The 23,059-nt window shown below is 41.5% G+C and overlaps 5 protein-coding genes across 5 annotated transcripts; 3 read left to right on the top strand and 2 right to left on the bottom strand.

Moving 5' to 3' along the window:
- The first annotated feature begins 192 nt into the window (after positions 1-192).
- kyat1 (kynurenine aminotransferase 1) lies at positions 193-3,813 on the top strand. The gene is made up of 13 exons (XM_028418697.1): positions 193-455; positions 543-601; positions 1,506-1,653; positions 1,738-1,887; positions 1,963-2,049; positions 2,135-2,257; positions 2,340-2,460; positions 2,538-2,614; positions 2,688-2,777; positions 2,996-3,182; positions 3,255-3,331; positions 3,412-3,498; positions 3,582-3,813. The coding sequence occupies exons 1-13, from the start codon at positions 384-386 to the stop codon at positions 3,639-3,641; spliced, it is 1,338 nt and encodes a 445-aa protein (XP_028274498.1). The 5' UTR covers positions 193-383; the 3' UTR covers positions 3,642-3,813.
- Positions 3,814-4,095: 282 nt separating this feature from the next.
- Positions 4,096-6,831, top strand: spout1 (SPOUT domain containing methyltransferase 1). The gene is made up of 12 exons (XM_028418698.1): positions 4,096-4,185; positions 4,267-4,306; positions 4,659-4,772; positions 4,845-5,004; positions 5,090-5,179; positions 5,260-5,309; positions 5,445-5,575; positions 5,665-5,737; positions 5,830-5,931; positions 6,016-6,118; positions 6,306-6,453; positions 6,563-6,831. Exons 1-12 carry the CDS (start codon positions 4,138-4,140, stop codon positions 6,647-6,649), a joined length of 1,146 nt encoding a protein of 381 aa, XP_028274499.1. The 5' UTR covers positions 4,096-4,137; the 3' UTR covers positions 6,650-6,831.
- On the bottom strand, positions 6,819-10,558 carry st6galnac6 (ST6 (alpha-N-acetyl-neuraminyl-2,3-beta-galactosyl-1,3)-N-acetylgalactosaminide alpha-2,6-sialyltransferase 6). Its single transcript, XM_028418700.1, has 6 exons — positions 10,472-10,558; positions 10,090-10,156; positions 9,288-9,482; positions 8,786-9,198; positions 8,604-8,711; positions 6,819-8,532 (listed from the first exon to the last, which is right to left on the bottom strand). Exons 2-6 carry the CDS (start codon positions 10,105-10,107, stop codon positions 8,346-8,348), a joined length of 921 nt encoding a protein of 306 aa, XP_028274501.1. The 5' UTR covers positions 10,108-10,156; positions 10,472-10,558; the 3' UTR covers positions 6,819-8,345.
- A 1,512-nt stretch (positions 10,559-12,070) lies between these two features.
- On the bottom strand, positions 12,071-14,749 carry st6galnac4 (ST6 (alpha-N-acetyl-neuraminyl-2,3-beta-galactosyl-1,3)-N-acetylgalactosaminide alpha-2,6-sialyltransferase 4). Its single transcript, XM_028418625.1, has 5 exons — positions 14,393-14,749; positions 14,165-14,308; positions 13,575-13,984; positions 13,328-13,435; positions 12,071-13,227 (listed from the first exon to the last, which is right to left on the bottom strand). The coding sequence occupies exons 1-5, from the start codon at positions 14,489-14,491 to the stop codon at positions 13,041-13,043; spliced, it is 948 nt and encodes a 315-aa protein (XP_028274426.1). The 5' UTR covers positions 14,492-14,749; the 3' UTR covers positions 12,071-13,040.
- Positions 14,750-15,664: 915 nt separating this feature from the next.
- miga2 (mitoguardin 2) lies at positions 15,665-22,955 on the top strand. The gene is made up of 16 exons (XM_028418532.1): positions 15,665-15,745; positions 16,541-16,803; positions 16,899-17,109; positions 17,193-17,308; positions 17,414-17,534; positions 17,658-17,779; positions 17,864-17,981; positions 18,075-18,181; positions 18,345-18,457; positions 18,590-18,662; positions 19,284-19,370; positions 19,485-19,583; positions 19,967-20,101; positions 20,177-20,230; positions 20,325-20,441; positions 20,528-22,955. Exons 2-16 carry the CDS (start codon positions 16,708-16,710, stop codon positions 20,726-20,728), a joined length of 1,770 nt encoding a protein of 589 aa, XP_028274333.1. The 5' UTR covers positions 15,665-15,745; positions 16,541-16,707; the 3' UTR covers positions 20,729-22,955.
- Positions 22,956-23,059: the final 104 nt, after the last annotated feature.

Here is a 23,059-nt window from a genome sequence, read left to right on the forward strand (position 1 = left end):
TGTTATTATTTTCTTTTACAACGCAATTAATAGTCTCCAAAATAACAAACCATTCTTTAAAACAAAAATAAATCTTTTAGGCTTATTATTAATAAGAGGTGGTTCTATTTGTCAGCCATGGTTGCATTTCTCTGTGTAACCGCCAGCGGAGCTGTTTCTCGTTGCCGTGTCTTGCTCCGCCCACACCGGAAGTAGAAAAGAAAACACAAGGAGACCGAGGGGAGGTGCAAGAAGTCTGCTCGTCTTACAGCTTCGCTTGTTGTGTTTGTGTCAAAATCAAGCAGACTATGACCTTTTAGGTCAGGAGGCAAAAACGCAAGAATTCCCTGCAGGAGTTCAGTGACTGCGTCACATCTGCGCGCTCCTGTCTGAGGATTATTTGGATGGGAATATTCAGGAATCTTGCTGCTAATTTTGGTTTAATCCGTCAGAGTTTAGTTAGAAATAATCATAAGGTGGGTACATCTGCAATGAAACTGAGGAGACACTTAAATGAACATATGCTTTGACTGCGGCGCATTTAAAAACTGCGTTTATTTCAGAAAATCATGTCCAAACGACTTCAGGCGCGCAGGACAGACGGGGTCGATAAAAACGTTTGGTAAGTTTACTGAGTGATATTAAAAGACTCGTTTATAAATATATGTGTGTGTAAATCATTAAGCAAACGAGTGTCTCTGGTTGGATTGACAGACCAACCGGTTGCTGTTTTTATAAACCATGTCTGATTGGTGGAGCACAGGGGAGGCTCAGCCTGGGGTCAGATTTAAGATTTTAAGTATCACATATTTATACAGCAATATAGTGGCACAACAGGAGATAATATTTTTATTCACTGTTCACTTTTGTAATCACTAAAGATGCAGTCTGTACAATGGAAACCAAGACTTTACTTTTGCTTTGCAGATTCATTTTTCTGAGTGCAGTATTTCATTTCCCTTTTTTCAGAGTTTGGTTTCAGAATAGAAAATGAAACCAGTGAACGAGATGCAAAAAAAGGGGAACATGTCTGGATGCTAACAACAATCCAGAATTTGTTGTGCTTGGACTCATTAAAACTAAATAGAGGTGAAATCTAGTGAAGAACATCAGAATGTATTTAACATCCTTTAATGAGGAATACCCACGTCCATCTTGCATTGTTTCCAATGTTGTGAGATCTAATCTGACATAGGGAGACATCCTCGTCTTGTGTCTTCGTAAAAAAATATCCCAGCTCCTACCTGTGAAAACACCTCTCACCCACTGATCAGTAGCCTATTTTCCATCTGTGTAAAAATGTAACCTGCCATTGCTTTGAGTCAGCTTATCTCTCTCTCTTTAAGCCCACTCTGTGCATAAACACCCACAAACACTTGATATTTGACATTAAGTGATTTTCTTCAACATACATAATCATTTAAAGACATACAAATAAAAATAGTAAGAAGTTTTTGGTCAGATATTCCTGTTGTTGATGCCGACTGAGGCATTTGATGACATCACTGCTCTGCTTGGCCCAACAGGGTTGAGTTCACACAGCTGGCTGCAGACTACAAAGTAGTGAACCTGGGTCAGGGATTTCCTGACTTCTCCCCTCCACAGTTTGTTCAGGAGGCGTTTTGTAAAGCAGTGAGCGGCGGGCCCTCGATGCACCAGTATACACGAGCGTTTGTAAGCGGACACACACGCTCAGGCCTTTGTGATGGTTTCGGTTATTTTTCTGCCAGAGTGTGATTGTCTGTTGTCTGTCCGCAGGGCCATCCCAAACTTGTAAAAAGTCTGGCTAAATTCTTCAGCAGGGTGGTTGGACATGACATCGATCCCTTTGATGACATCCTGGTGACAGTTGGAGCTTATCAGGCTCTCTTCTGTGCATTTCAAGCTCTCATTGATGAAGGAGATGAGGTCTGGAAACCTCAAAAATTAAAAGTTAATTTTCCATGTTTATACATGGGGCTCTAATAGGCGTTTGTCTTTCAGGTTATAATTGTTGAACCGTTCTTTGACTGCTACCAGCCAATGGTGGTGATGGCTAAAGGAAAGCCCGTGTATGTACCATTAAGGCCTGTAAGTGGTGCATGTTTATTTAGAGAAATAGAGAAATGTTCTTGTTTATTAGTTTATAGATCGTGTTTTCTGTTATTAATCACAGAAGGAGGGCAGCAGCATCCTTTCAAGTGGAGACTGGGTTCTTTCTGCAAAGGAGATGGCCAGTAAAATCACCCCACACACTAAAGCCATTGTTATCAACACTCCTAACAACCCACTAGGCAAGGTTAGATATGTGATGTACTCATTTACACAAGAATCGGTGTGTTTTAGTACACACAAACAAAATTCTTTCACGTCCATCACAGGTTTACAAACCCGAGGAGCTCCAAGAGATCGCTGATCTGTGTATTAAACACGATTTGTTGTGCATCAGTGATGAGGTGTACGAGTGGCTGACGTTTGATGGAGTCAAGCATGTAAAGATAGGTGAGTCAGAGCGAAGAAGTGTGCACACGAACCGCAGTGACATCAGGATACTACATCAATGTTTGTCTCATTCACAGCAAGTCTGCCTGGCATGTGGGAACGAACCATCACTGTCGGCAGCGCTGGAAAGACCTTCAGTGCTACTGGCTGGAAGGTAACACACAGACTGCGATCTTTGTTTTTATTACAAAAGCCTGATTTTTTTTTAATTTGTTGGTTTGTTTCAGGTTGGCTGGGCGATCAGCTCTGCTCATATCATCAAACACATGAAAACCGTCCATCAGAACTCTGTTTATCACTGTGCAACAGCCGCTCAGGTAAACACATCGTTTCTACTTTGTTACTCCATCATGTCCGCCAAGTAGCTAACATTTGTCTGCAAGTGCTCAAACCAAAAATAGCAGCAAACAAAAGTAGCCTGGGTACTATTCTAGGAAACACCTATAATGTGCATATGAGAGTTTTTGTGCTTCCGTTCAGCTTAGATTTAACCCTTTTAACATGGATCTCTTACTTCTGTTCTTGTCCTTCACAGGAGGCGGTGGCTTATGGATTTGAAAAAGAATATGAAGTGTTCGGGACACCAGAGAGCTACTTCCAGCAGCTGCCGGCATTGGTGCAAGACAAGAGGAAGAAACTTGCATCGTGTCTGGAGAGTGTGGGTCTGCAGCCCATCATGCCAGAGGGAGGCTATTTTATGATGGTTGACATCTCTTCCTTCAGTGAGTGGCGATGCATGATCATCACCTCGAACTGGCTGCATTCACTATGATCTAAATTCCTTGTTTTAACAGAAGTGGACCTCAATGACCCGAGCACCAAGGACGAACCCTATGACTACAGATTTGTTAAATGGCTCATAAAAGAGAAGGTAATGGCTCGTTGTTGTTTGAATAAATGTATAGGCGTGTGGTAATGTAATGAGAATGTTTTTGACTTTTTCTTCTTCAGGGATTAGCAACAATCCCTGTCTCTGTGTTCTACGGTCCGGAGCACAGCAAGGAGTTTGACAAATACATCCGATTCTGTTTTATTAAGGTATTCACATAATTCTTTTCTAAATTCTCACTCTGTTGTTCTTTGTCAGCTCTTCTCAGTCACGCCTATTTTTTTTCCAACAGGAGGACTCCACTCTGGATGCAGCAGAGGACATCTTGAGAAAGTGGAGTCAAACACTGTGAAGTTGGCCACGATGTGAAGAATGATCCGTCCAGCTTGATTTCACTGAACATCACTAAATATTTTTTTATTAAGTACACTATTCTAAAGAATACAATGTTGTCCCATTTCAATGCAGCAATATTTTAATCAAACTATGCTAAAGGTTTAATAAAACTTTGAATAAATAAGTTACTTGTTTTGTTTTTAGTCATGTTATTTTGAGGAAATCAAGATTCAAAGAAAGGCCGGGGCAAGAGGTGGGACAAAATGGCAAAACTGAATGTTTTTTCTTTTCAGTTTGTAAATGTAATAATCCAATTATTATATTTAAGATTGATATATTTATTTTTACGGTTTATATAATATTAATCTGCAACTATTCATTGTGTGTTTGGTCTGGTATCTTCACTGTAATTTCTGCAGTCTGAGTTTACTTATAGAAGTTAACAGACTTTTATTTTGAAATGCGGAAATGGACCCGGAAATAAATAAACCCACGTGTCAGTCCGTGTAAAAATGTCTACCGACGTTGACGCGAAGAAACTTAAAGTTGTACCCTCACAGGTAGGGTTATGTTATTTTACACACAATTACCAGTGTATCTTCATGTATCCCACCTGTAATGTTGATTCTTATATTTTATAGCCGGAAGAGAGGGTGAACTGGAGGAAAAGGAAAGCAGAACGTGAGTAAATGGCTAACCTGGCTACAGTTAGCTAAACAGCATGCTTGTCAGCCAAGTTGTTTTCACAGTTAGTTAAACAACAGTTATGTATATGGTGGTAATTATTGTTTTAAAGCGATGTTGTGTTTAACCATGGCATTCTGTGGTGTTTTACACGTAATGCTTGGTTTTATATGCTTATTTATTCATATACAGTTAACCCCCTTCAACCTAAGATCACTAAACTTTTATATAAACTATCACAATAATCAAAATTGTCCAAACCGGAAGTTTTTCACACCCATGTTATTGATATGATATTGAACGTCTGATGTGCAGCAATGACGATATTTATCTGTTCATTAAATGTCAGTAAAAGAGGCTAAAAAGCTAAGGAAAGAAACAAAGCTGATCAAACAACTGGAAAAACAGAAAGAGGAAGAAGCTGCAGAGAGAGAAAACTCTGAACAACAGCAGAACGAGAAAGGTCAGTTTCATCATTATTTTATAGATTGCTGTTAGCAGAAATAGTGCTGTAATGGGTGTCTTTGTTTCATAGGTCGGGCATATACAGTGAGTGTAGCCCTGCCAGGTTCTGTCCTGGACAATGCTCAGTCTGCTGAGCTTCGCACATACCTGGCTGGGCAGATTGCTCGAGCCTGTGTTGTGTTCTGTGTCGATGAGATCGTCGTGTTTGATGAACAAGGGGAAGATGTCAAGTAAGTTTTGCACGGAGTAGAAACTTCCATTAAAACCTTCAGGATGCTAACATAAAAGATTTTGCCCTTTGGCTTTGATCCACAGGAGTGTTGAAGGAGACTTTAAAGGTGTTGGCAAGAAGGGACATGCTTGTATTCAGCTTGCCAGGATACTTCAGTACCTTGAGTGCCCACAGTAAGTGTCGACCTTGCAGGACACCATTGTCAGCGATGTATTTTTATGCGTTTGAGATTACAGCTGTTCCTCTCTGCCAGGTATCTGCGCAAGTGTTTTTTCCCCATGCACCAAGATTTACAGTATGCAGGTAAATTTAAATATTTCAGTTTGTTACATACATTCATGTAAAGAAGTGGTTTTAAAGGTAGTAAATCTTGTTGCAGCATCAACGATGAGACATGTTGACACCTCAAAACTGGACTCGATCTCATTTCTCTGCTAGGATTGCTGAACCCTCTGGACAGCCCTCACCACATGAGGATAGACGAGGAATCTGAATACCGCGAAGGAATTGTCCTCGACAGGCCGTCCAAAGAAAAGAAAGGTTCACTAGTGAACTGTGGAATGAGAAAGGTGAGCATGGCTCTGCTATCATCTCTTTCTTTGTCACACTTATAGATGAATATAGAACTGAAAATATGAACTGTATCCTTCCACCGCAGGAGGTTCGGATTGATAAACAGCTGCAGGCTGGACTACGAGTCACGGTGAAGCTCAATAAAACACAGAATCAAAGTAACTCTTTTCTTCACTTTATACTGTTTTTTATGATTGATAAAATGCTTACATATCACATAATGAAACACATTTGTCTGTCCAACCAATAGCAGAAAACAAAGTGTGTAAAGGTGTTGTTGTGGCGCCTCATGTGCCCCGGAGTGAGGGAGGCCTTTACTGGGGTTACACTGTCCGCCTGGCATCATGTCTCAGTGAGTTTCCTGTTCTCTCTGTACACTCCTGCTGCTCGGTGTCTTAGAGGCTCAACAGCTGAATACTTGTTTTGGTTTGTGCAGGTTCAGTTTTCACAGAAAGTCCATATAAGGAAGGATACGATCTGACTATTGGCACATCAGAGAGAGGCAGCAACATGGACCAAGCAACACTGTCCCCATTCAAGTAGGTGCAGAGCCAATGAGCTCAATGTCCTTTTCATTTTAAGCATGCTTACATGCTAACGTTTAGATCCCGACCACGGTAAACATGTATTTTTACACATTAGCCTCACTGAGAGTATGTTAACATGCTGGCATTCATTTTTAGCTCAAAGCACCACAGGACTGAGGTGAACACTTTCATTTTGTAGGCATCTATTGATAGTTTTCGGAGGTCTTCAGGGATTGGAAGCCAGTGTAGACGCTGACCAAAACCTGGACGTGGCAGACCCTAGCGTTTTATTCGATCTTTACCTCAACACGTGCCCCGCGCAGGGCAGCAGGACCATTCGCACAGAGGTGAGGACTGATTACCAACATCCTTTTTGTATTAGTGTTGTCACAAGATAAACTGAGACTACATGTCACCTGTACATTCATTTAACCCTTTCCCTTCACCTGTGAACAGGAGGCTATATTAATATCCATGGCTGGACTGAGGCCGAAGATTACAGCTACCTTTCCAGATGTTTCCAGTGGTTCTTTAAAGAATTAGCAATGAGGAATCGTAAACAGAGATGTGCTGGCAGATGAATCCTCTAACTTGTGAGGTGTTTTTTTTAGCATTGTCTTTGGTACAATTATCTCTGTCAGATTTCTGTTAGTCGTTAGTCTGTCTTCATTCTGTAAGATGTCTGTCAACTCAAAAGATAAATATTAAAATACAAATGATATCCACATGCTTTAACAGGCTGGTATTGATTTTTTTAAAGCTCCAAAATGGTACAGAATGTTTTGCATTTGAAGCAGAAGTGAAAAATGTTAGCATGGGGCACTGCTCGGATTGTCTTCTAGGAAGCGCTGTATGTATCTATTCCTCTTTTTTTCCTCAAATATCCAAATCAAACAGAGCATTCTGTGCTGTCTGTGTTTTCAACATTGATGTTGCACTGTGTTAAAGTTATTATGCTGTGTTTTAAGTCCGTATTATATCAAATTTATTATCACTATTTCAGGTTATATTGGTAAATTTAGCAGGCAGTTTAAACAATCAATTTGCTTCATGCTCACTATTTTGAATTTTTTTTAAATTTTAAAATACTTTAATAATCCCATCAGGGAAATTGCTTAAGGCTGCCCAGCAAAGAGCGCCACACGCCAGTGTATTGCACTGGAGGCAATGCAGGTAAAGTGCCTTGCCCAAGGACACACAACAATGACTAGGGAGGAGTTGGGATCGAACCACCAACCTTCCAGTTATTGGACAACCCTGCATTTGTGTGCAGTAAACAAAGTAGCTCTTGATTTATGAATGTTCTCACTGTCCATACAGTGTATTAGTTATCAAAAGGCCCTTCTGTGCTTTGAATGAAATGAAATGTTTTAATTTGTCCAATCCTGATAGAATCTGACACATGTCATGATCGCGATGCATTCTGCGGTTGGTTTGAACGGAAGCTGCATGAACTGCTGCGCCACTGAGGTTTAAGTTCCCCCATCACATGAATGTATCTTATGTAACAGGCTGTAATATTAGAAGCTGGTTCTGGTCTGCTGGTTTTTCACTATTTTACAAGAAATATTCACAAATGTCTCAGTATCTTCTGAGTATCTTTTCCAGACAGCTCAGGTTCACCACCTGTCGGAGGTGGATCTAATCAATCTGCCTTTAACCGGATTTGCGCTGTTCAGATTGAGGAAAAAATCAATCCGGCTAGATCCACCTCCAGCCTCTTGGAGGTGGATCTAGGCCCGAATCCCACTCTAGCCAGATTGATTACAAGTCTGAAAAGGGGTTCGGCCCCTTTTATAGATCAGATAAGTAATTTGATCTCTGTAATGGATGGATAGGAGCTTTGTAGGTAACACAATAAAATCTAATAATAGATGCTTACTGTTATAATCATCCCCCTCAGTATGATATATAGAACTACATTTCCCATATATAATAACAAAAATATTATAAACATGTAAAAAATAATTTTCTATTCACAAAAAAAACAACAACAGATGGCTCCCACATGCTAATTGTGGAATAAACACAATCTTTCAGAAATCTCTCAAAGCTGCAGCAGAAGACATTCCACACAACTCCTCAGTCATTTTGGTGTGATAGTAAGTTCTTGTCCTCATTTACCGTACTGTAGTTCCAGGAAATGAATGTCTGTCATTCATAGTGAGGCTTGTATAGTCTCATGACTATGGAATCTCTCTGTCCATAGTGCTCAGTCAGGCTTCTGTGGGCTGTCCTTTCACCACCTGGGATGAGTGAATGTGATGTTGTACTGCTTTGCCCAGCGTGAAAAAACCTGTTTCTCTGTAATAAAGCGATGGTGGTTCCCTCTCCGGCCGCTCTCATTCTGTATGTATGTTATACATTCATCAGGCCCTCTGGGTTTGTAGTAGTGGTAGGGCATCTTCTTGGTTGCAGGTTTCCTTCTGGAAGATGATTTTAAAAGTTAAAAGTTACTCTGTGTTTGGTAAGAATAGGTTTATCTTATCATACTCACCCGCAGTAGCTAGGTGGAACCATCCCGTACACTTTGATATTATCACATATCTCAATGGCTATGACCATTGTGAACCAGCCTGTGCTCAGCCATGAGTGAGACTTTTGTCTGAAGATGACAAAAAAAGAGTCTGAGACATTATGGAGACATTAAATCAGGGTGTTATTAAGACCAATACCCACCTGTCCCGACCCGTCTCTCTGTGAAACAGACTGTCAAATCTGCGCATCTTGCTTGCCGTGATGCTGAAACAGGAAACGTTGCTGTAGGTCATGCTGACTCTCTGGATCAATCTGTACAAGGTTCCTTTGGCGTCCTTTCCAATCTTGTTCGGGGGTCCCCAGAAGATCATCACTGGGTTGCTGTCCGTGTGGTGTAGAAACTCATTTGGCCTCCGAACCACCCTAAACACGCTGGAGTGGGCAACCACCCTCAGAGTGGTCCGGTTTCCAACATCAGACCCGTACCCCAGTGTGGGGGCGTCGTTCATGCGGATCACGCACTCTGTGTGGTCAATCTCCTCTCCCGCCCGAGTACCCAGGACGTGGCTGGAGCTGGTCACCAGTGCACAGTTATGACAGTGCAGGGTCATATTCTGTGGAGAGAAGACAACAACTCAAAACCTTAATTAGCTCACATTGACATACAGTAACTTAAACATGTTTCCACTGAAGTTCTTTGTACCTTGTTCCCATAAACTGGCACGTAACCATCTTTCCCAGACCACTTCTTCAGGTCTGTCACCTTGGCGACGTGGTTTGTGGCCACATGGAAGGGAGCGTAGACGTTATCATTGACAGTGTTGGAGCTGTAGAGGATGAGGAGCGTCATCAGGATGAAGACGGCCGCAAAGATGACCATCCTGTGGCTCTGCGGCCCCTGCATTGATGCAATGTATTTCAATACGTGAATACACATTAGTGGCAGTTACACTGTAACTGCAGGAGCCATATATGGTGTTAGTGTAGTAGTTAGTCGTTTGTCGTTTTGTTAGGCTGGTCATGGTGATGGGGAATAGTTGCATCACGTGGGTGTAGGTGGTGACAACATGGGATCTATAACACGGGCACGGGTGTTAGGAGGAGAGAAGGAAGCTGGGTCCATCCCCGGTTTATTCTCTTTGGTTCACAAGTTTTCATTTCCACAATGCAGTGTTCTATTTCATGATCATCTATATAAAATCTCATCAAGAGGAAGCCGGATTCAGTGTCTTATTCATCACACATTACAGCGCGTCAGACAAAACAGGTATAGGGCCCATCTTCTCTTCTCATCCGGCGACTTTGGAGGTTTGAGGAAGTCACCACAGTAACCATAAGATTAGACCTAATATTGAACAATTTATTAAAGGATTCAACATGACATGCATCATTTGTCATACAACCAACATGAATGCATGATGGTGATGGTGATGATGATGACAAAGAGCCAGGGGTCTACAGTAGGCTAAGGGCCATACCTTCGCCTGGTTCGGACGGTGTCTTACCTTTCCACTGAGCCCCATGCTGTCTGATCAGTACCACCACCCGCGCTGAGGCTGTCTGTCACCATCCCTGACAGGAACACACACACACACACATTCAAATCCACTCTTTGATATCAAGTGACATGAGATCACGAAGAGGAACAACAACATGCTGAGAGCTTTATTCCTATCTATCGCTATCTGGATGTAATATATATTTACATAACGTCGTGCAACGTAAACATCAAAACAGCATCTTCCGCAACCGCCCACGATGTTGATGTCGCCCACACTGCTGCCGTTCCTTAAACACATCTTTCCTGTTTTGCTTTTGTTTTGTTTTTGCATCGACGTCTTTATAATGCGTGTCTACGGACTCCCACCCCCCTCTGTGCAGGCTTACCTTGTCATGGTGTTTGTGGTGTCGCGCTGTTGTCTCTCTCTATCATCCTTCCTCTCGTCTCCCATCTTCCCGCAGCGCTCTCTGACGTCATCGCCGCGTCTCTAACTGCAGCAGCAATGAGCGGCGTTCAAACTTCAAACCATCATCCCATTAACGAAATGAGTCTGCGGCGGCTTCCAGTGCAGAGAAAACACTCCCCAATACAACCTTACTGCTAATTTTACTCAAAATAAACAATGATAGATTATTATATATCAATTATATATATATAATTTCACACATATTTCAGCATTTGATTAAGTTTACTCACACACCAAAAAAAATCATCCTTATTCTTATCTGGTCTCTATAGATTTGAAGAGGATTTAACTGTACAACTCCTCCCTCTAAGATCAGACAGTCTAACCTAACACACTGTCATTCAGGACATTCCCGGAAACTTTCAATAATAATTACAAATATTATAATATTAAAAATATTAAACATTTTCCACCCTCAAATTAACATGGGAGTCAATGGGAGAGCCTTTCAAACCATGTCGTCTGCAAAATGCTACTCCTCCTACAAATTTCAAAATAGAGAAACCATTCAAAGCTTAAAATACTTCCAACATCTTCAAAACTTGTATACAGAATTTGGAAATTCAGCTCTGTCTTCAAATGGCCGGGGATTAAAGATGAAGTGGTTTTTGAGGTCTCTTCTGAGTTTAACATTAATGTGTATTGCGTGGAATGTTGGGAGCTAGAGTGGGTGAGTCATCACTCAGAGTGGAGAGAGGCTGAGGAGATGCCTAAAAAAAATCGCTCTAACCTGCGCTTAGACCTGCACCGTCCATCTCACTGAGATAATTTGTATATCAGTTCGAAGGAAAATTTGTTGGCTTTCTTATGGTGTCACCCTATTTCCGATTCAGGAAAATAGGGATTCATTCAAGTTCAGATGAACTTGGGTAACTAGTTATTAAAAACCACTTGGTTCAGCCTGAAATGAAGCCTCTGTTACTGTCTGTGTTGTTGCCTATCACTGCCAAAGCACTTCCATTGCATCTTTTTCTTTGGCTGAGCATGTATCACATATCCTGGTCTCAGAAAACTACAACAGGGTAGAGCATAGCAATAATAACCACACACACATACAAAAGCATGATGTATTTGACAGATGTATTCAAACAGCCCAGACTAGTGTTATATTCAAGTTTTAATTTTGCAGTGTGCAGAGACTCCTGTGGTTACAACAACCACTATTAATACTAATTCAAACAATTTATCTTTGTATAATACGTTCAGTAGTGCAAATACTGTTACAGTCTTTGGAATTAGTCACAAAGTAAGCATTATGCAACTGAAAAGGCAGCGCTATGTTTTTAACTGTAAACAGGCAGCAAATATTAAAGGGTAAACAACGCCGAGGTGGATGTCTGAGGACTCATTTTTGTGGTTGTGAGCCAATTACATTCAATGTTAAAGGTAGGGTAGGAGATTTCATTCTGATGCACTTTTTGTTAAATTAGTGTAACTTTTCTTTACAATCCGATAGCAACCGATTAGTTAGACAGTTTCGCATTAAAATGAAGAATATGAATCATCTGTGGAAGCTACAAAACGCTAAAAACATCAGCCAATCCTGCGAGGCGCCCCTGCACGTATAGTTGGCTGGTTGTCACTCTCTTCCTGCACCAGAGAGGTACGTGCATGATGGCCAAAGTCACAGACTGGTTGGGAGACATGGCTTCGGGGGATGTTCCGAGAGAAAGGGGCGTGTGTTTACTTTCAAAATCTGGCTGACTCTCACTGAGTTTTCGAAATCTCCTACCCTACCTTTAAAGGAGACACTGACAGGATAATTTAAAACCATCAGCTCTCTGGGATGTGCACACATTGTCACATAAATGGTGTCATTTACTGGGATGAAGGAGGTTGTCTTTATGACACTGGGCTCCACCACACACATAAAAAAACACTTCAAACTGCATTCAGCTCGCCAGGTCCTCAACACCGCTCATATGTCTAATCAAATGTTAACATACCCACACGTTAACAATGTAACCGGCTGCAAAAAGCAGCATAAACTTAAAACATAAAAGTGCTAGAAATGTACACTTAGGGAGGGGCGACATGTTTGAGCAGCATTAATCATTTATGATCCATTAACATTTGTCTAACAATTGACAAACAATTTGCAGTAGTTGCAGCCCCTTGTAACACTTCCTGTTTTGTAAAGGTGCATTTTAAAATTACACAGGCCAGATCGCAGCTTAAAGTCAAACATTGTGCAGAATAAGACTTAAAATCAAGGCACAGGAAATTAATGTAGGTAAGCTTTGGTATGAATTAGTCCCAAGATCCATGTCGATATATATACATATATATATGTATCAGTAATACTTAGTGAGACATGTAATTACCAGGAAATCTCAAGCTTGTTTGGATAATATTATAAGCTAGTATTAAATATGGCTCTTTTCTACTTGAATAACAACAGGTGGCTTATAAGGAAATCCACCAGTAACATAGCAGGTAACAATAGATCAGGCAGCACTAATGATGATAAAATACCCAGATCTTGTTCCTCAGAGGCTCCAAGACGGGTGTTTAAACTCCATCTTGTGACGCGTTGCCCATTTGGCATAGATGGCCTTCTCAGTGATGAAGCGATGGCCACCACGCTGTGCGCGTTCGTGGACCTTGTACATCCTGCACTCGTCGATCCGTTTTTGCTCGTAGTAATGGTAAGGAACAGCACTGTGATTGGTTTGACTGTCAGTAGAAAGGAAAGCAGCAGAGGTATGTATTTAGGATGTTTATCCATATAAAATTGGGAGTTTGAATATTCATGTACCGGTAGTACATTTCTCACCTGCAGTAGTTATTGTCAATCATTCCATAAACATGGATGGTGTCACACATATCTATAGCCAGGATCATTGTGAAGAATCCAGTGCTGAGAAACGCCCCTGTTTTCATTCTGAGGGAGAGACGGCAGATATTAGTTCTTTAAAAGTTTTACAGTATCCAAAATATAATAGTGGAGTGTATCTTGATGCAGATCAATTTCTGTGACCCACTTCCAAAAACCACCTGGCACGTCAGGAAGCATACTGTACCTGTTCTTCCCAGTTTCATTCTGAAACACGCCGTCACAGTACTGAATCTTTTCTCTGGTCACAACATATATTTTGGTGCGTGGATACTTCCTCGCCATTCTCAAGAGGATGTTGAAGACGAGTCCTTTCCCGTCTTGCCTCATGTTCCTTTCGGGGCCCCAGAACACATATGTGGTGTCTGCTGACTGTTGAAAGAAATACCGCTCATTCTTCACCAACAGGGGGACACTGGTGTGAGACACAACCCGAACAGTGGTGCGGCCGCCGACGTCCTTTTCATATCCTAGTGTGGGTGCATTGTTCATCCGGATCACACATCCTATTTTGTCGATCTCCTCTCCAGCACCTGCTCCTATCATCTGGCCCGAGCTGGAGACCAAGGCACAGTGGCTGCAGTGCATATCCAATAACTGGAAGTACACAGAATCCATGCACATAAATACCCCAATAATGACAATGTTATTTCTGTATTTATGAAGATCTGACTATTGTGGTTCAAAAATATCAACAATTCAATTTGATTCAAGCAGAAAATACATGTTTTGTATATGTCTCAGTCATTGTAGTTGTGATCATGGCCTGGGTCTCACCTGGCCCATCCTGCCGGGGCTGATCCTAGTGTAGCCCCTGAGCTTGTGGCTCTGTGAGGCAGGGGATGAGTCCCGTGTGAGCACATGTGCAAACCAAAACAACAGAGGAAGGCTCAGGCTGAGCAGGCAGAGCCAGCGTAACATCTGGAAGACCCGGAAACACAGTGGCGTTTATTGTTAGAGGGGTGCACATTTACACAAATATCCATTATAATAACTCGTTCTTACCAGATTGTTCATATCAAGGCCTCTGGGACAGCCCTGCTCCACAGGACGACACTCATTTCCCCAGCCGCTTAACTCGAAGCAGAACCACAGAGTGTACATTTACCAGCCATCTTTATCATAGTGGATTTATATCTGAAGATAACAGCTCCTACAGGTCAACTCTTGAATCCAGGAGCCATTAATATTCGGTGTAACTTTGTTTTCATCGCGTACACGCCACCAGTCCTTTATTTTGATCTAATCTACAGGGTGTTTACATTAACAGCTATCCGAAATCAGTTCCGCTGTCTGTTATTTCCCCCTGTTGTATTGTTACAGTAGCGATTTGAAGGACCTGGCTAGCAAAATTACGCAATGTTTTTCTGTGAACAGCAAGGCTTCCGGTCTGGGTTTTTCCACAATAAAAGAGTTGTGATGAGTTTTATTGTCAATTGTTGCAGCGGGCACAAATACATAGAGTAAGCAAATACAGCAAATACACCATGTCAGTTCTATTATGTTTACTGTGTTGTACAAATAATATTGCTCTGAATATGTAGGTTTTATATCAAACAGACCTAAATAAGAGTAACAAATCTTTACAAACCAGACCTAACATTAGTCAGTGCTTTAAGTGTGCAATATACAAAACAATGTTTTTTATAACTGGAAGAAACCACGCTGTCTTTTAATCTGAAAAATGAATGTCAAACCGGATGCTGTCCTGTGATTATTGTAGTTTCCTTTACGTATTTGTAGCGGCTAATGCTGCCTTCAAATGCCACTCGTACACTCCACTGCTGTAACAGAGAACATTAAAAATGACTCTGCCAATAAACTGCACATTCGATTTCCTTAGTCCTAGAGTAGTTGCTTGTAATACTACTATAGTATATGATGGTAATTTAATGAAGACGTGTTTGCTGCATGTGGGCAAACATGTAATATTATGCACAGAAACATAAAGCCCGAAAAAAAGATTGTTGTATTTGTATACATATAATCACCCGATTATTTTACCAGATTTTATAAAACGTGTTTTATTTTTACGCCATTGATGCCTTTTTAGTCACCTTTTTGCCAACATATTCACGCAGAAACTTTTTTTGACAGGTTCTAGTTTCAGATCTTTGTGTATATTGGGAGGGGCGTTTATCTAAATCTACGATGTGATTGGTTGGAAAGCGTATATGGCCCACCTTTTATTTATCTGATTGGTTAAATTAGAAAGCGACCTTCTTTTCCCATTATCTGATTGGCTGGAGCTCACGTCTGTATTCTTACGCCTGTAAAGTCCCGCCCTTGGAAAAAACCGTGCGGCTTTCACTGACTGTGACACGGGAATGTCCTTTCCTGGCCCCTTGGATGCTCACGGTATGTACCTATGCAGGGATTATGTTATTAGTTGTGCCTCTGAGCTGCACAAGGAGCTGCTGCTGAAGCCTGGGAGGTGTCAGTTAAGAGTTAGTGTCCGGTTGACCATGGATGCTGTGATGTGAGATGACAGGTTGAGCTAGGCTAGCTAAAAAAGCTAGCTAATGTTAGCATGCTTGTCTGTGAAGGCTGTTGCCTGCTTTCCAGAGCAGATTTTTGGCCTGTCTCTAATAAAAGTTTTAAAGACAGACCCCATGTTACCAACGAAAGTACGTCAAAGTTAAAAGGTATTAATTTTTCACCTTAACTACGGGCTAACTGCCTAGCTGTCTGTGCACCTTGTAGTCACCTAGCAGACTCTTTACCATCGTTACATTTCCCTGCTAAATGGAGCAGCTTTTTGCTTTATGTACACCAGCCGATGTTGTATTAAATTTAACAGTTTTGCTCCAAAGAGAAAAATGTCCGCCACCTTTTTATGTTGAAGCCGCACCTGCTCTTTGTCATGTGTGGGACAGGCTTGTCCACTATCTGCATACCAGACAGTGTAGATTGGTAAGTAGCTGGCAGGATGTCAAGTTGATCTGCTACTTAACACCTAATGCGGGCTTGATTTTCCCAGGTTAAACCATGAATTCCTTCGGTGTGTGTGTCCAGAGTTTTGCCATGGAGCAAGCAACAACTTTGTAGTGATAACTGTGACTATTGATGCTTAAACGACAAGGCCCAGGTCTTTTAATGGAACTGAAAGAGGCGGTGGCTACACTCAAGTAATTTGTGTCTTATCTGTTTTAGGGTAATAAATCCACAGTCATCCATTGGACCAGTGTGAAAGATCAGGTGTTGATGACTGCAGAAGGTTCATCAGTGAGCCCTGAGGTGGCTGATCCCAGAGCAGAGAGGATACTTCATTGTGGCTGATTGTGAGGGATCTCTATCCCGAAAGCATTTTGATTTTTGAGATGTCAGTCCATCGAGCAGAGGGGATGTCCATCGCCCAGGCTTTGGCCATGACTGTAGCAGAGATACCAGTCTTTCTCTACTCCACATTTGGACAGGTAAAATGTTTTAACAGTTAAAAACTAAATTTCCATCACTCTCTTGTATAGATTTGTTTTGTACAATTGTTTGCTTGTATTTCTTCTGCTTTTAGTCGATATTTTCTCAGCTAAAGCTTACGCCAAGCCTGAAGAAGGTTCTGTTTGCCACCGCGCTGGGCAGCGTTGCTCTGGCCCTCACTGCTCATCAGCTGAAAAGGCGAGGGAGAAAACGGAAGCAGACAACTCAAGGGAAGGAGGGCCAGAAGACAGTGGGGATACCCGAGGCACTGTTAAAGTCAGGAAGACCCTCATCATTCAAGAGAGGTGTGCAAGACCTACTGCTGGTGTTATAGAAATCATGTGTCACTTAGTGTTTTCATGTGTACCCTTTTGTTCTTGTGGGACAGGTCCATTTACTGGTCGACAGATGATGAGTCCCAGCACACGGAGTAATGACACCATGAGTGGAATTTCTTCCCTGGCTCCTAGTAAACACTCAAGTTCCTCACACAGCCTGGCATCTGTTAGTGTCATACTTGTGTTTTTTTCATTTAGTAATGTCACGTTTGGTTTCATTTTCCTTTAATAATCCTTCCTTTTATGTATTTGATGTGTGGTTATGGCATAGATGAGAGTCCCAAGCTCCCCAAATCAGTCTGTCAATCCATCCACCCCGTGGGAAGCAGAGCCAGTGGTGGAGGAATCAGGGGCAGTAGAGGATGCTAATGCAGAGAGTCTCTATTTAATGGGTAAGCATTTACACAGTTATAACAGCAGCATCTGCAGGTCTGTGTCAGTTTTAGGCCGGCATTTAGATTTTCTAGCTCATGAACACGCAGCTGCTTTAACTCTTGTTGCTCTTTTCTTGCTAGGAATGGAGCTGTTTGAAGAAGCTCTCCGAAAGTGGGAACAGGCCCTGAATATTCGCCATCCCACACACTCCACCTCCAGCAACGACAGCCTCGCTCTGCAGGGAGCAACATGTGGAGATTTGGTAGGCACCATCGCTCCCAGTGCACAGCACTGACACATTACCACTTCAACAGGATGATTCTTTGTTTCTTTCTTTTGTTTATAGTTCGAAGCCCGTAATAAAGTGTTTGCTGATAAGTTGGAGACACTACTGCACAGGGCATACCACCTACAAGAGGATTTTGGCAGCAGCATGCCCACTGACAGTGTGCTGGCAGATTTTGGTAGGAGTCATATTGACTTTTTATAGTACCTATAACGACACATCTGTGCTTTATTACTTGCCCTGGAGTGAGTTTACATTGTTCCTTTGGCAGAGAGTGAAGGAACTCTTATCTTGCCTCAAGTGGAGAGTTTCCACAGACTGCAAGATGATGATGCTACTACTGTTACCTCTGACGACTCCTTTTTCTCAGCTGCAGAGGTGAGCTCCTTTCCTCTGCTCTCTAAAAACGGAAACCATGAAACATTATAGCTTCCATTACATACTGTCCTAAGAATCCCTGAAAATGAATTCTCACCTGCTGCTTTTCTATATACAGTGAAACAAGGCTGTGAACTAAGCCATCTGTGTTTTATATATGCAGCTGTTTGATTCCATGACTCTAGAAGACGTATATCACCCACTTAAGCCTGCAGCTCTCTATGAAGAAGCCTTGTCTCTCGTCCGGGAGGGCAAAGTGTCCTATAGGACCCCGAGGTAACTGATGTTTGTTTAAAAAATAAGGCTGCACTTATATGGCTATGCATAATGTTAAACAAATTGACAGACAAATAATTATCACCCAAGTCTGTGGTGCTCATTTTCATTTTTCTTGGTCTCTTCCTCCAGGACTGAATTACTTGAATGTTACGGTGACCAAGATTTCCTTGCCAAGCTTCACTGTGTGAGACAAGCATTCCAGGTAAGTTTCTGTATATTTAGATGGGGGCTATTATTTTGATGCACGTACCTCTCTGGTGCGCGCAGTGCAGGAAGAGAGTGACAACCAGCCAATACTCCGCGCAGGGTCCACACGGAGGATTGGCTGATGTTTTTAGCATTTTATAGCTTCCACAGATGATTATTATTCTTCATTTTAATGCGAAACTGCCGAACTAATTTGTTGCTATCGGATCGTAAAGAGAGGTTACACTAATTTAACAAAAAGTGCATCAGAATGAAATCTCCTACCCTACCTTTAAGCAGTATTCTGTAGCAGTTCTACTACTGGTAAAAATATCCACAGGGTAGCTTGTAGCGGCATTGTTTTGGTTATAAGTTACTGTGACCTGGGCTAGTTTTTGCAGAGTCAAAATTGCATTATTAATCAGGTGTAAGCAGGTCATCTAATTTGCATATATATTTCTCTTTTTGCTGAAATCATTTGCTTCTGTGCAGGTGCAGTCTTAGCACCCACAGAGTCACATTCCTTTGCTTAAACCTCATACAGAAAAAGTTACAGATAAAAACCCAGAAGCTGCAGACAGGTGACTCGCAGTGTGCTTTACGCCTAAAACTTAATAATACTGTGGCTTTTCCTCAGGTCCTGTTGTTAGATGAAACTCACCGCACCTTCTTCATGGAGACTGGAAAGCAAATGATTGCAGGGTTAATGGTCAAGGCAAACAAGGTAAACTACTGCTGATTTGGATCTTAGATTATTAGCCCAGCCGTCTGGGATAATCATAACAAAAGCCTGCATCTGTTGACATATTTACAGTTATAATTATTTGCTTCACCTTAGAGTCCCAAAGCTTTCCTAGAGAGCTATGAGGACATGCTGCTTTACACTCAGAGAGAGGAAACGTGGCCCATCACCAAGATGGAACTGGAAGGGCGAGGGGTGAGTAATGCTGTCATCAGATGTCTTTTTCTTTTCCAGTAAAATAAAAATAACTGCATGTAAGAACATATGTCTTCATTCACTAATTAAGCTTTATAGTTATAATGTTGTTGGTGGGACAGCAGTCTGAGGGAGGGATCTGTATTTGTAACGAGATATGATCTGATTGACTCTAAGATCCTTGCTATTGTTGGTGCACTGCTGCATTTCTCAGCACATTACTGCCACCAACTGTTGAGCAGTGGTGTAGTGTGAAACATTTGGCTGCATCTGTGCCCTTGTACACATGCAGCTCTTACTTCCTGGTGATCTTTTTTTAACAGCAGCTGTTCTAACTCTTTGTCTGTCTTATTCTAAAATTGGGGTGCTGATGTCCTCTGCAGGTGGTGTCTATGAACTTCTTCGACATAGTGTTGGACTTCATCCTGATGGATGCATTTGAAGACCTGGAGAGCCCTCCCTCCTCTGTGGTAGCTGTGCTGAGGAACCGTTGGCTCTCGGACAGCTTTAAAGAGACGGTTAGTTTATCAACACACTAAGACTCCTTACAGTGCCAACATACAAGTCTCAACACTGTCGTGTTTTCCTGCTAGGCTCTAGCAACTGCTTGCTGGTCTGTTCTGAAGGCAAAAAGGCGTCTTCTCATGGTGAGTTTCTATAGTCAGGTTTTATTATTGCTTTGTTTTGTAAGTTTACATGTGACATGATCCTGATGGTTAGCTTCCTTTCTGCTCTCTGTAGGTTCCTGATGGCTTTATCTCCCACTTTTATGCTATATCAGAACATGTGAGCCCAGTCTTAGCTTTTGGATTTTTAGGACCCAGGCAGCACCTGAGTGAAGTGTGTACAATTTTCAAGGTGAGAGCATACAAGATGTGACTGATGTTTCACACTTTTGGAGAGAAATCTAACCCTTCCTGTCATTTCTCTCCTTTCACATGCAGCAACAAATCGTGCAGTACCTTAAGGATATGTTTGATCATGACAAGGTCCGTTTCACCTCTGCTCAGTGCTTGGCTGAGGACATCCTGAACCTTTCCCACCGCCGGAGTGAGATTTTATTGGGGTACCTGGGAATCGATAGCGTCCTTGAACTCAATGGTACCCTGCCTAGAGACATAGAGGGCTCTCCAGGGACCAACTGAGCTGACCATGTTCATTATGGGCTTTATTGGGCTTAAACAGGCTGACGGCAGTGGGCTGGAAAGAGTTGCAGCTCCGTCGGTACCCAGGTTAAGAATGGACTGAATCCACTGAGAACCAGCATTGCTCATGTATTCATCTGTGTTCATTATACACACCTACTGTATTTTCACCAGATCTACAGCATCACTGGTCCATGTTCTAATGAGAGAAGCTGCTCAGATACTATGATTCCACCACTGCCTTGTGTTGCTGCTGTGTTGCTTATCGAGAATGCAGACGTGTGAAGACTTGTCTCTGCCTTGTTTTGGGAAATCCTTGTGAAGACACACCTGACAGATACACTTCTAACACATGAACACTGGGCCTTCTACACTTATACAACACATGGATCTCTTCAGATAATCACCTGTGGAATCGGGTGGGATATAATTATTATTATATGAAAAGAATGGGTCAATATTGTGTGTTTGTATGTTTTATATTAAAAGGAGGAAGATCATTCCTTACAGGTCCTGAGAGTTTGGGCTACAAACTCATGATGTCACTGAGGTTACATCATGAGTTTGTCTCATTATTTGTCCTAAAGCTCTTGAAGTTTGTGTCCATTTATGTTCAGTCAAACGGGCTATGATGTGACATATCTAAGAGAGACACTACACATGTGTAGGAGTGTTGGGGTGTGAGTAGGTTATTTGTACAGAAGGCGATCACAAAGCTGTATTTTGACTGCTGACAGCACATTTCAGTGCTCTGAGGGGGTAGGAGGCCATTTTAAAATCAATATTAAGCACTGCAATATGTTTTTTCAACAAATTCTGGTCAGCCAGTGCTTTCCCAGTGTGACAAATCAAAGTGTCTTCATTGATTATCAGAGATTTTGAGTGCACCTTTTTGATCACTTCTGTATATTATAAGAAAAAAGTAACTGTGTGTCTCTAAAATTACCTGGACACTAACAAACTATAAATGTAAACAGTGCCATCTTCTAGTCTTAGCATGTTTAATAGAGAAGGACATTGTACAGTTGGACTATAATCTATGTAAGTGCACTGATAATAATAACAAATTCTGAGGTCTTTATGTTTTGTCAATACTGTGAACTTGTTGGAACACAGAGACTGATGCCAGGTTAGACTGATGCTTCTTCCACACTCCTTAAATGGATACCGCCACTGCTGCAGGGGCACCTTTGTGCTATGCAGGCTGTAGTTTATATTAAAGAAAGCTATCAAATACTAAAGGTTATTTATTATTAATGGCAGTGGAAGCACAGTATGTAAAGTTGTTATTTCATCAATCAGATTAACAGAAGTTATTGTAAGTCATGTACCTGTGTGTTTAGTGGCATTTAAAATCCAAATCCTGCTGTTGTTGCAACACGCCTCTTAAATTCAGAGCTCAGGTAGGAGTTTTTTTTTTTTTTTTTTGGGGGGGGGGGGGGGGGGGGGGGGGGGGGCTCTGTGCTGGCTGTTCTGTTGACCATAAACCTGAAGTGTGACTACAGAAAATGATTTTAAAGCATTTTGCACTTTAGCAGAAAGACTTAAGATGTTGGATTATTTATTGTGTCACAGAACTGATATATTGCAGATAATATAGATTATAATTAGAGTAGAAGAAATATCTTCCCTGTGAAATCTATATTAGAGAAATGGTTTATTCTGGTTACTGTCTTAGGGTTTAAAGTATCCAGCTTCTCAATCTCCACTCCCAGACGAGTGTTTTTTTCCCTTGGTTTAATCCTCAGTGTTGTATTGTATGTATCATGCTGGCAAACAACGCTTCTGTTAATCTAATGTTGGCAGACTGGTCTGCTTTTTTCTGTGTTCTGCCTTTGCATGTTAACAGTAGTCTCTGAAATGCATTAGTGCAGCTTGTAGAGACAGGCTCGGCTCTAGTTGTTGTTTAGTTTTTAAAATCCCAATTAGAAATCAGCTAAAGACAATATTTAGGAATCATAATGAAAGTTTAAATTCAGGCATGGACTCTCCTCCTTAGCATACTGTCGGTACTGTGTAGTTTTGAGAAGTTTTCAGATGGCCAAAAATGTGGAGAAGATGATTTGTTTTGAACGTTTCTCTCGTACAAGTGTCCTATTCATGCCTTCTGTCTTTTCTATTGTTAAATTCTAATGCCAGCTCGAATTGTAAATTAATTTTAAAGTCCATATTAAATGTTATTTTTTGTTATTAAATCAATATGTTTTATCATGCCTTTCCCAACTGATGATGGCTTCCTGTGTTTTGTTGTTCCACCATGAATAGTATGACTAAAAATCTTGATTTAAAAGACCAAGCATTTGAAAAAACACACAGAAGCACCGAGTGGTG

This window comes from Parambassis ranga, chromosome 12 (assembly GCF_900634625.1).
Source record: "Parambassis ranga chromosome 12, fParRan2.1, whole genome shotgun sequence".
Lineage (NCBI taxonomy): Eukaryota > Metazoa > Chordata > Actinopteri > Ambassidae > Parambassis > Parambassis ranga.

Bases quoted from the DNA above. Each gene is read 5' to 3' on its own strand.
- spout1 (XM_028418698.1), top strand. From the start codon at position 4,138: ATGTCTACCGACGTTGACGCGAAGAAACTTAAAGTTGTACCCTCACAG. The intron at 5,005-5,089 runs GTAAGTTTTGCA...TTTGATCCACAG, and splicing joins GAACAAGGGGAAGATGTCAA to GAGTGTTGAAGGAGACTTTA. The intron at 5,576-5,664 runs GTGAGCATGGCT...CTTCCACCGCAG, and splicing joins TGAACTGTGGAATGAGAAAG to GAGGTTCGGATTGATAAACA.
- st6galnac6 (XM_028418700.1), bottom strand. The intron at 9,199-9,287 runs GTACAAAGAACT...TTCTCTCCACAG, and splicing joins TGCCAGTTTATGGGAACAAG to AATATGACCCTGCACTGTCA. The intron at 8,533-8,603 runs GTGAGTATGATA...ATCATCTTCCAG, and splicing joins GTTCCACCTAGCTACTGCGG to AAGGAAACCTGCAACCAAGA.
- st6galnac4 (XM_028418625.1), bottom strand. From the start codon at position 14,491: ATGTACACTCTGTGGTTCTGCTTCGAGTTAAGCGGCTGGGGAAATGAG. The intron at 14,309-14,392 runs GTAAGAACGAGT...CGGGTCTTCCAG, and splicing joins GCCTTGATATGAACAATCTG to ATGTTACGCTGGCTCTGCCT. The intron at 13,436-13,574 runs GTACAGTATGCT...TCTCTCCCTCAG, and splicing joins AATGAAACTGGGAAGAACAG to AATGAAAACAGGGGCGTTTC.
- kyat1 (XM_028418697.1), top strand. From the start codon at position 384: ATGGGAATATTCAGGAATCTTGCTGCTAATTTTGGTTTAATCCGTCAG. The intron at 2,615-2,687 runs GTAACACACAGA...GGTTTGTTTCAG, and splicing joins TCAGTGCTACTGGCTGGAAG to GTTGGCTGGGCGATCAGCTC. The intron at 3,332-3,411 runs GTAATGGCTCGT...TTTCTTCTTCAG, and splicing joins AATGGCTCATAAAAGAGAAG to GGATTAGCAACAATCCCTGT.
- miga2 (XM_028418532.1), top strand. From the start codon at position 16,708: ATGTCAGTCCATCGAGCAGAGGGGATGTCCATCGCCCAGGCTTTGGCC. The intron at 17,982-18,074 runs GTAGGAGTCATA...TTCCTTTGGCAG, and splicing joins CAGTGTGCTGGCAGATTTTG to AGAGTGAAGGAACTCTTATC. The intron at 19,584-19,966 runs GTGAGTAATGCT...TGTCCTCTGCAG, and splicing joins TGGAACTGGAAGGGCGAGGG to GTGGTGTCTATGAACTTCTT.